Raw genomic sequence first — 10611 nt, forward strand, 5'->3', positions numbered from 1 at the left:
CTGTCTTCCTTTCCAGGGGAGACGTGTTTGGGGGAGTCCATCTCTTTCAGACTCTCTGTAAAGGAGATCACACAGATACAGACATGAATCAGTGGTTTCCTGTGCGTGAGAAACGCTCCTGGGCTGTTGGTTGCAAACCCAGGCACACCCAACTGCTTAAAAACCTGTTGTCAAGTGGGGAGGAGAAATTGAGATGTCAGAGCCCTTTAGCCAAATCCCCAGAAGATTAAGGTTGTCTGTGTATTGAGGCAGAAAGGAGTAAACAAAGGAGTGTTTTCAGCTCCTTTTATTTAATCTGCTGCCACATCTATATTAGCCTGGGATTAATGACATTTTGAACGTGTTTAATCTCAGAAGCTTTTTTTATGGTTGAACCTTGACCCTGAATATTCATGCAGTAGAGCGGTCACATAGTAAGATACTTGGCACCTGCAACCTGCCTTATCCTGCACATTACCTGTGTCTTCATTCCTCTCCTCTCCCTCCCCTTGTGGAGTATAGCACATGCCCCACAGTCCTTGCCCCTGCTGTGGCACCATGTGCAGGGAATGGGAGTGCAGACCAGAGTGGCCAGCTGGGCAGCTGGGTCTTCTGCCACAGAGCAGAATCGCTCTTTACCCAGCCGCTCTGCCTGCACTCACCTGGCACAGGCACTTCCATGTGGGCTCTGTGAGGCTCCAGGTGGAATCCTGGGCCTCTCTGAACCATGGTAGGAAGCTTCCTTCCCAGTGCCTGGAATTTCTCCCACCATTCCTGTGCCCTCCACCCATGAGGCTGGTCCTGAACTGTCCTGTGAAAGGGTCTGGAGGTCGTCAGGGTCCCTCTGGCCCACTCGCATTCCTGACATGACAAGGAATGAAGGGGTAAGGAGAGAGCACCGAATACCAAATACAAGGAGAGGCCACCACTCAGGGAAAAGAAATAGGAACCAAAGAAGAAAAATGGTTGCCGAAAGATCTCGGCCGTGCGCCTGGCCCAGTGCTTGGTGGCACTGCCATTGTAGGTTGTTTGATGTCACACTGGCACAGCAGGGCATGGGTGCAGAGCTCACTCTGTCCCATGAGCCTGCCCATGAATGCCTGACACAGGTGTACACACTCACACACAAAGTACAGCTGCCCACTGACAGGCAAAGCCGAGGCCAGTGACCCTTCTTTGCTTGCAAAGAAATCTGCCAGCATGCTCTCCATGTAAGGAAAGAAAAGCCACCTCTTGCCAAGCTGAACCTAGCTGCATTGATTACAAGACCGCAGTTCCTATGACCAAACTGGACAGAATAGGATTTGTCTCTGGTCCAGTGAGCTGTCAGCCTTGAGCCTGGTCTAGGAGGGCCCCCAGCCTTGCTGTAGGCCTCCATTTTATTTTATTTTTTATTTTATGTTTGAGAGAGAGAGGATGCAAGGGAGTCGGAGACAGGAGGGGCAAGCGAGAGAGAGGGACAGAGAGAGAGAGAAGCAGGGCTCACTCAAAGCAAGACTTAAGCTCACCAATGTGGGGCTGGAACTCAGGAACTGTGAGATCATGACCTGAGCCCAAGTCCGATGCTTAACAACTAAGCCACCCAGGCGCCCTTGCTCTAGGCCCCTGATCCACATGGTCCCCAGGAATGCTACATAGCCCCTGTATAACCTTTTCCAGTGAGTTTTTAAATACTCTTTTTTGGCCCAAATAGGGTATAGAAATTCCTCAGAGCTGTCTTGTACCCTCGTGGTGAGAATGACACATGTGTCACTTGCCCTACACAGACCTGAGGGACTGGAGAGCCACCCAGAGCACTGGGAGGTGCGGGGCCACTGTGGCATTTCGTAGCTGCCATTCAGCCTCTAGGTTAAAACTTGGGATGGAAATTTTCTCTCTGTGTATCTGTAGTCTTGACAGAATTATTCAGAATATTCTGTTGACTAAGGTAATGAGTTTAAACCTGTAGTAAAATCCCTCTCTCCAGTCAGCCTGTGCTGTGGCAAAGGCTCCTGAGCAGCAAGCATGTGTAGGACAGAGCAGGCAGGACGGCACCACCACACCTCTCATTCCGGCCAGGACCAAATGGAGGGCACAACTGTCATTGAGTGTGAGGAAAATATCAAAGGAGAAATGGAACGAAATCTTCTTAAGAAAAAAGTTAAAAGTCCAGGGGCACCTGGGTGGCTCAGTCGGTTAAGCGTCTGACTCTTGGTTTTGGCTCAGGTCATGATCTCATGGTTCGTGAGTTCGAGCCCCCACATCGGGCTCTGTGCTGTTGGCATGGAGCCAGCTTCAGATCCTCTGTGTGTCCCCGCCCTTCCGCCTCCCTGCCCACTGCTGCTCACTAGCGCACTCTCACTGTCTCTCTCTCTCTGTCTCTGAAAAATAAAAGAAAAAAGTTAAAAGTCTAGAAAGACCATGAGGTTTCCCTGGAATGAGAGATTGAGATTAAGGTAAGAGAAATGCAGACTTTCTGTAAAACATGGAACCACCTTCTGTGTGCTAGGCAATCACTGGGTTCTTCAGATGAGATATAAAACGTAAAACAACATCATAAATGAGCTAATATTAGGACACTACATGGTGCATAGTCTGCAGAGTGTGTCTGTTAAATAAATAAGAAGTTCTAATGACTGAAAGCATATATCAGTGAGGCAGACAGTGAGCCAAGAAGTGGGGTAAATCTCTTAAGAGAGATTAGGAGAGGGAGAGCATATTCATCTAGGCTGACCAGACAGGCTGACCAGAGTAGGCTTCATGGAGAAGGCAGCATCTGGGCAGGCCCTTCATGGGCAAGTAGGGATGATTCTGGAACAGGGTGTCTAATCCCTGTCACCTCCTGGACTGTGGCCATAGCCTCCTTCCTCACCTCATAGCCTCCTATCCCTCCCCAGTCTGACTTCCTCTCCACACAGCCTTCAGAGTGTGCCCTTGGTTCAAACCCCAGGACTCCCCATTACGGACAGGAAAAAGGCCAAGAAGACCCTTCTCAGTCTGTCCCTTCATGATCCATCAGCCCCTCTCAGCCAGCCTGCCTACTGTTCTGCCTTCTGCCCCTTCCACCTAGGAGGCCTTATGGTGCCCCTCTGTTCAGCCTGGAAGGTTCCTTCTCCAGGTGCCAACCCAGACAGCACCTCACCCACCACCTACCAGTGTTAGGCCCTTCATCCACCCAGCACTTGGTAAACTGTAGCATCTTCCAATTTCCACTACAGTTGCTTGTTTGTGTTTAGTTTCCCGCACTAGATTTTGAGATTTTGAAAGAACAGGACAATTGGCTGCTTATTTTTCCACCTTAGCATTTAGCACAGTCATTGCACATAGGAAATGCCAAAGGGAGGGAGGGATGGAGGGAGGGAGGAAGGACAAAGGGAAGGAGAAGGAGGAGAGCAGAAATGTTGAGATCTGGCTAATAGAAATGATTGTACATTTAGAAGTAGTCTGAGCAAATCTGAGTTTTGAAGTCAAGCGTGGAACAGAGAACATTTTGAAGAAGGAGCGATGAAGGCTGAGGATCAGGAGCAAGGAGGAATTCCCAGGTTTGGGAGCAAGAGTCCGACAAGGACCCGGGGCAGGAGGGAGACACCCAAGGAGGACAGGCCTCCAGGCAAGGTTAACACAGTTCCATCAGTACGAGGGGTAGAGCAGGTAGAGAACTTGGAGACCTCAGGATTTACAGTTCAATGGTCGGGTGGATGGAGAGAGCAGCGCTCATGTTGTGGCTGAGTCAGGCATTAGCTGAAGAGACACAGGCAGAGGCCATTGGAGGTGGAGGGTGGAGGAGAACAGAGGACTCGGGCTTCATGGGGATGATGAGGCTTAGTGGCGACAGTTCTTTTCAAGCTGTGGGAGACCCAAGCACTTTGCAAAGCAGCAGAGAAGAGGTCAGCTGCCAGGGAGAGCCTGAAGAAGCAAGAAGGGGCAAGGGATAAATGAAAGAGATAGAGCAGGGCTCCCTGGGGACCAGCAGGGTGGAGGCTTCAGGGAGCAGCCAGGAGAAGAGTGGGAGCCATTCCCGGCTGTCCAGTCCAGGAAGAGGTCAGCATGTGAAGCCAGAGGCCCTTCTCAACTCTGACGAGAGACCGAAGCTTGCAGGGCAGGGGCTCCTGTCCCCTGCCCCTCTTTGGTGACCGGGGGGCTGAGAGAAAGACTGCAGGTTAAACTGGAGACAGAAACAAGAACAAATAGAGTAATATCCTATCACGTCAGAGCCAGGGGTGGTATATGTCAAGCCACCAAGAACGAGAGGTCATCACAGATATCTGCAGGCATTGCTGCGACATGGGCCCTGCCTTCACCTTGCTGACCAAGGTGCACTGTGTAGAAGGGAAAGCGGTCAGGGGCCAGGCATCTGGGGATACACTTCTGTCTTTGTTTTCTGAGGTAGCAGGCAAACATTCAGAAAGGCAGGCTTGTGGGGAACCTTTGGATTCGGTGTACTTTTTTTTTTTAATGTTTCTTTATTTTTGAGAGAGAGGGAACATGAGCGGGGGAGGGGTAGAGAGGAAGGAGACAGTGGATCCAAAGCAGCCTCTGTGCTAACAGCAGAGAGCTCGATGCAGGACTTGAACTCACAAACTGTGAGATCATGACCTGAGCCGATGCTGCTTAACCAGCTGAGCCACCCAGACACCCTGGATTCGGTGTACTTTTGATATGCCTGTGAGAAGCCACTATTTAAGTCATAGATTTCCTTGAAGAGTGTAAGCTTGCTTCTTTTTTCTGTGGATAAAGATAATAAATTTTCATCAAAGAAAATATGCAAATACAGAGATAAAAAGAGGGACTCATAGAGGCTCTTAGGTGGCTCAGTCAGTTAAGCATCCAACTTTGGTTCAGATCATGATCTCACAGTTTGTGAGTTCAAGCCCTGCATCATGCTCTGTGCTGGCAGCTCAGAGTCTGGAGCCTGCTTCAGATTTTGTGTCTCCCTCTCTCTGCACCCCTCCCATACTCACACTCTGTCTTTCTCTCTCTAAAAAATAAATAAACATTAAAAAAAATTTTTTTAGGGCACCTGGGTGGCTCAGTCAGTTAAGCATCTGACTCTTGATCTCGGCTCAGGTCATGCTCTTACATTTGTGGGTTCAAGCCCTGCTTTGGGCTCTGTGCTGACAGTACAGAGCCCGCTTGGATTCTCTCTCTCCCTCTCTCTCTGCTCCTACCCTGCTCACACTCTATCTTTCTCTCTCAAAAATAAAAAAATAAAGAAACATTAAAAAAAATTTTTTTAATAAACAAAGTCACTATTTCTGTTCTCTCTAGAACATTAAGGAAACCAACTGTGGCTAGTTTTGGTGTCACTCTCCACAAAAGGAAGGTTATGCTTACAATTAAAAAAATAATAATAGTGTGTCTACAAAACTTCCAAGAAAATCAGGAATCACATAGTATGTACTAGCCCAAAATGCCAGGCTTATATTAAAGAAATCTTATTTATATACTGATTTTTATCTCATTCCAGAAAGTATCCTGTGGGAGGAATGTGGCTTTTAAATGTGCATATAGGAGCAGTTGCATTTAATTTTTTGTGGCTCAGACTAGAGGAGCATCATCTCTTTGATGCATCTTTAAGTGAGAAAACCAAGTCCCCTGAAGAAAAGCAATGGTCTCACCAGAGAAGCTTCCCAGACCCTCTCTCCTCCTCCCTCATACACCCTGGCCTCCAGCTCCTCTGTGCAGTATTCTCTGTGTGGGAGAAGCCAAAGGTGAGACTGGACAGGGGCTGGGCTGTTTTGCATAATCTTGTGTCTTTACCCACAGAGAAGGGTCCACCTCCTGCAGCCGAGGGCCAGCCTGCACCACCCTGGATCACCATTGCTCGGCAGAAACGGCGAGGGACCCCCAACCAGCCCCCTAACCAGGAAGACAAGCCTGGGGTCCGTACCCTGAAGTCAGAAATAGGAAAGCAAGCCAAGGCGCCCGAGAGAGCCCAGGTGCTTAGAGCAAATGCTTTCTGTCTCTATAGATAGAGGGTGGGACCAGCCAGCTAGAGCTGAGGCCCAGCACCCCACACATTCTGCGTGTTCATTATAGAGACCCTTGCTTCTGACGATTGCTAATGGGTGCCCTCGGTGTGAGCTGGACTGTTAGAAGTGGGTGGATCGCTTAGGCAGCTCGCCGCGCCCTGCCCCCTGGGCAACACAGCTCAGCCTCTGGAGAAATGGAATGGGGTTAAAATAACTTCTCAGATGCGTGGTGACCATGTCAGCAGCTCCATCTCGGCTCGTTGCATGGTAATGGACAAGCCCTGCTTTTGCTGCTATGCTGGCCACCTGCTGGGGCTTCTTGTTCCTCACCTAGGGCTGCAGGGCTGGAACCTGGGTTTCCACTTCACACTCTGCACTGAAACAGCTTTCTCAACCCCAGGCATCTATGCTCACAAGCAGGATGAGACCCTCAGCTTCTGTATTCCCCCTAATAGCCACCATGATAAACCCATAAGCGTGTTTCAGCCATGTGAGGAAATGAGCCCCAGCCTCCAACAGCATCTGTTTTCCTTTGTTTGAACCCAAACCTCCATCGTACCCAGCCCTGAAACCCTGCATGCAGACTAAGGGAATTTCTAAAGTGAATACTAACCAATGATGTTGGTTTGGGGCATCCATGTTCATACCAGGTGTCATAAAAATTTCAAAACTATTTCCAAACAATTCATTATGACTTTTAAATGGAATCCCTGCCATCTGACACGCAGGGCTGAGGCCAGGTGTGGGGACAGGGCAGAAGCCACGACGTCTGTGTGGGCGTAGCAGAAGGCCCCACACTCGCCTGAGTCTGACATTCTAAAGGCTCCTCTCAGCAAGGGCACAAATTAGAGCTCTGCCAAGAAAGTACCAGTGGCATGACTCAGCTCAGCAGAGAAGTTCTGTAGCCCCGCTGCTGTTGGTCATGTTTGCCCCCTCTCGGAGTGTCAGTGACCAGACAGAGGGTGTCTCTCTTGTGTCCTAATAGGAGCCCATGAAGCAAGCTGACTTTGTCCGCAGCAAGTCTTTCCTGATTGCTCCTGCCAAACCCACTGTGGACCGGAGGCAGGGGACAAAGCTTCGCCTCCAGGAGGGGCTGCAAAGAGGAATCTCCTTGTCTCATCAGAACTTGGGTATGAAACCTGCAAGCAGTACCAAATACAGTTAAAACCTTGTTTTGCGAGCACAGTTTGTTCTGGGAACATGTTTGTCATCCAAAGCATTCATATATCAAAGCAAATTTCAAGAACCATTGGCTCAGTTGTGACTATGTGATGTTCGGCATCACGAACTACTCATATTGCAAGACATCGCTCGTTTATCAAGTTAAAATTTATCAGAAATGTTTATTCATCTTGTGGAACACTTGGGACACTCGCAGAACAAGTTACTTACAATCCAAGGTTTTACTTTGAAATATGTTTCCAGCACTGGTCCTGCTTTTCTTGTTTTGTTTTCTGAATTACTTTGCCACATTGATTTTTTAAATGGCTTTTGCTGAGATGTCACTTCCATGTCATAACACTCACCCATTTCCAGTGTACAATTCAGCAAGTGTATATTGACAGTAAGTGTATATTTACTGACTTGTACAACCATCACAATCCAATTTTAGAACACTTCCCTCACCCTAAAAAGAAACTCATGCCCATTTACAGTCATTCACCGTTCCCAACCCTAGGGCTAGGTAACCACTAATCTACTTTCTGTCTCCATATACTTGCCTTTGGGGACATTTCTTATAAATAGAGTCATAAAATATGTGTTTTTTTATAGGTAGCTTTCTTTCACCGAGCATAGTGTTTTTGAGAATCATCTCTGCTATCGCATCAGTATTTTTAAATCTATTTTTAATAGATTTAATAGATTTAAAATCATACAACAAAATCTACCATCCTGGCCATTTTTAAGTATACAGTTTGGCAGTGTTAAGAATATTTGCACTGTTGTGCAAACTGATCTGCAGAGTTTCTGCAGTTTTATTCTGAAAGTTTCTCTTATCTCACTGTGTTGCTGGAACCATTTTGAGCCTACCGTTCTTAAGTCTTTTTATTACATAAATTATTCTATGCTTGAGTCTTCTTTACGTGTTTACACATTAATAGATTTTGTGTTTGAGACCACAGCTAAGACCTTGACGTATATTTTAAAGAAACGCAAGAGGCTTAAGTGGAAATCCAAACTCATTTCTCATGTTTCTGTTTGTTTTGTCTTCTTTCCAGCGGCTCAGTCTGCAGTGATGACGGAGAAAGAATTGCATCAGCTGAAGAGAGCCAGTTATGCCAGTGCAGATCAGCCATCCTGGATGGAACTTGCCAGAAAGAAATCTCAAGCTTGGAGTGACATGCCCCAAATTATAAAATAGGCTGACAGCCTGCTGCTAAAGAACGTTCACTACCTTGACGGGTCACTTACTTAAAAACTGCCAGTGAATCAAGGCAAACAAACTGTGAAACCGAAGAGTGATTTTATCAAGTTATGGGAGAGCGAGTCTGGGGAAGAGGAAGGAACCAGGCCAACAAAGACAGACACACAGCCACAATCCTGGGCCAGAGGTGCCCTAAAACAAGAGCACCATTGAAAAGGGCCAGCAACAAGGTCCTGTGCCCAAAGGTATGAATATGAGTCTTTGAGAATTGCCTTCATAAAGAGGGCTTGGCAGGAAGAAAACAGAAGTGAGCAGTGAAAGCCTTAGTCGGAAGCGCCTGCAAGGACAAAGGGGAAGGTCTTCCAGGAGAACGTGTGTCTGTGCTTCCACCTGAGGTCAACTTGTGTCTCCGGGTGTGGTCTTGCCTGTGGATCCTGTCTTCTTTCAATGTTTACTATTAGGCATGACATTTTTGGTAAAACAGGGATGCCGTTTCCAAGAGCAGCTATTAAACAGTTTTCCTGAAGACAGTCTCTCTAAGAAGGAGCAGAAGGAACATAGCCGGGTTCATCAATTCATAGACTGTTTCCAAAAATAATTTTTAAACTTTTCCACAAGGCATCTGTGTCCTTAACCATTGCACAATGCATTGCCTGTTCAATAAAAGGTTTCAAACATGCCTCTGTCCTATGTGTAAATGTTCTTTCTAGTCACACTTGGAGAATGTCCTCCAGCAGTGAGTGAAATGCGATGTGTGGAGTTTCAGTTAGTATATGTATCATTCAGAGTCTCAGTTGGGTTGGTTTGGGGGTTTGGGTTTTTTGAGATTCTTTTTTTCCAATAAAATTTTCAGTGTTTATTTTTGGAAATCAGAAGATAATGTAGGTTTTTTTTCTATCTTCATCTACTTGGTGCAACATCTTAAAACATAAAATTTCTAAAAAAGTTGTAATTCTTTAGCATCTAATTAATCTAACCTGCACATTTCTACTGAAAACTAGGTTATCAGTGTATTAGCCAGGATGACCCATGAATGTAGAATGTGGAAAGGCCAGCAGAGGAAGAATGTATATTTAGGAACTCAGAATTGTGTCTCAGTTATATAATACCTCTATTTTTAAAAATATTTCCAATTTGTTCCTTTGAACAAGCTCATCTTCATAGGAATATGTGCGGCTGGGGGCATTCAGCCACCAAAATCAGTGAGACTTTATAGATATTATAATTTGATTTTATACACCCTAAGTTCTACTTTCATTGTATTCTCTATCCTCGTGAGTAATTATTTTTCTAGCTGTTAGAACTACACAATGTGATTAAGCCTGCCTTTATTGGAAAAGTCCTGGGATAGCTTTATTCCTAACCAAATTGATTTATTAATTTCATTCTCTTAGAGAACATCAATACTGAATGCCATGGTGAATGTGTGCTCTAAACAAGAACTCTGTCCATCTAGAATTGCTCCAAAAGCTTAGACATGAATAGTTTTAACTAGAAAATATTTTGGTGGCTAGGATTAACCCAAACCATCATTTCCCCTATTAGCAGGACATTTCAGATGAACAATTTTGAGGCAGTGGATTTTACCATTAGATCAAAAATATTTGGTTCAGTTTTATTCAAATAGAGAGGTTGGTATTCTCTGTGTGTCTCAGGACTTGGTCTCATTCTCTCTGGTACCTGGTAAGTTAGAAGGGTATAGATTGTTGAGACACTGGGAGAATTCACTGGGGGATGGCTCTGTATCTGCCACCCCCCTGCATGAAGGTTGTGATCTTCTGCCATAACAAGAGAAACTTAAACAGTGGTGAAAATATGGAGATACCGTGTGAAGTCTAGAGTGGCCTCAGAGATGGTAGTCTGCAGGGAATTGACAAATTTGGTTTACCTAGAAGAGTGAACAATTATTGAGTGCCTCCTGTGTGCCAGGCCCTGCTCTCAGTGCTTCATATGTGTTATTTTTAATTCTCTCCACAATCCTATGGGAGTAAGTACTTGTCTCCATTTTGCAGATGAGGAAACTGAGGCACATTAAGGTTACGGTCACCTGTCCAAGATCTCACAAGTGAGTACCTCGTAAATGACTCTAGTCTTTCAACCCTACCCTTCAGTGATGTCCCCATTTATTTTTTATTTCTTATTTTTTATTTTTTATTTTATTTTAAAGGGAGCACAAGCAGGGGAGAGGGGCAGACAGAGAGATAGAACCTTAAGCAGACTCTATGCTCAGTGTGGAACCTGATGCAGGGCTCAATCCCATGACCCTGGGATCATGACCTGAGTCAAAATCAAGAGTCAGATGCTCAACTGACTGGG

General features: G+C 46.1%; 1 protein-coding gene across 3 annotated transcripts in view; it reads left to right on the plus strand.

The window, feature by feature from the left end:
- CRACDL (CRACD like) overlaps positions 1–8963 on the plus strand; it is a 144650-nt gene extending 135687 nt beyond the window's left edge. For all 3 annotated transcript variants that reach the window (XM_042932036.1, XM_042932037.1, XM_042932038.1), the window contains exons 8-10: positions 5725–5897; positions 6916–7060; positions 8150–8963. In XM_042932036.1, coding sequence (XP_042787970.1) covers positions 5725–5897; positions 6916–7060; positions 8150–8292 — 461 coding nt within the window. In that variant the 3' untranslated portion in view covers positions 8293–8963. The remainder of the gene's footprint in view (positions 1–5724; positions 5898–6915; positions 7061–8149) is intronic.
- The last annotated feature ends 1648 nt before the right edge of the window (positions 8964–10611 follow it).

The sequence above is a fragment of the Panthera leo genome, chromosome A3 (genome assembly GCF_018350215.1).
Source record: "Panthera leo isolate Ple1 chromosome A3, P.leo_Ple1_pat1.1, whole genome shotgun sequence".
Classification (NCBI taxonomy): Eukaryota; Metazoa; Chordata; class Mammalia; order Carnivora; family Felidae; genus Panthera; species Panthera leo.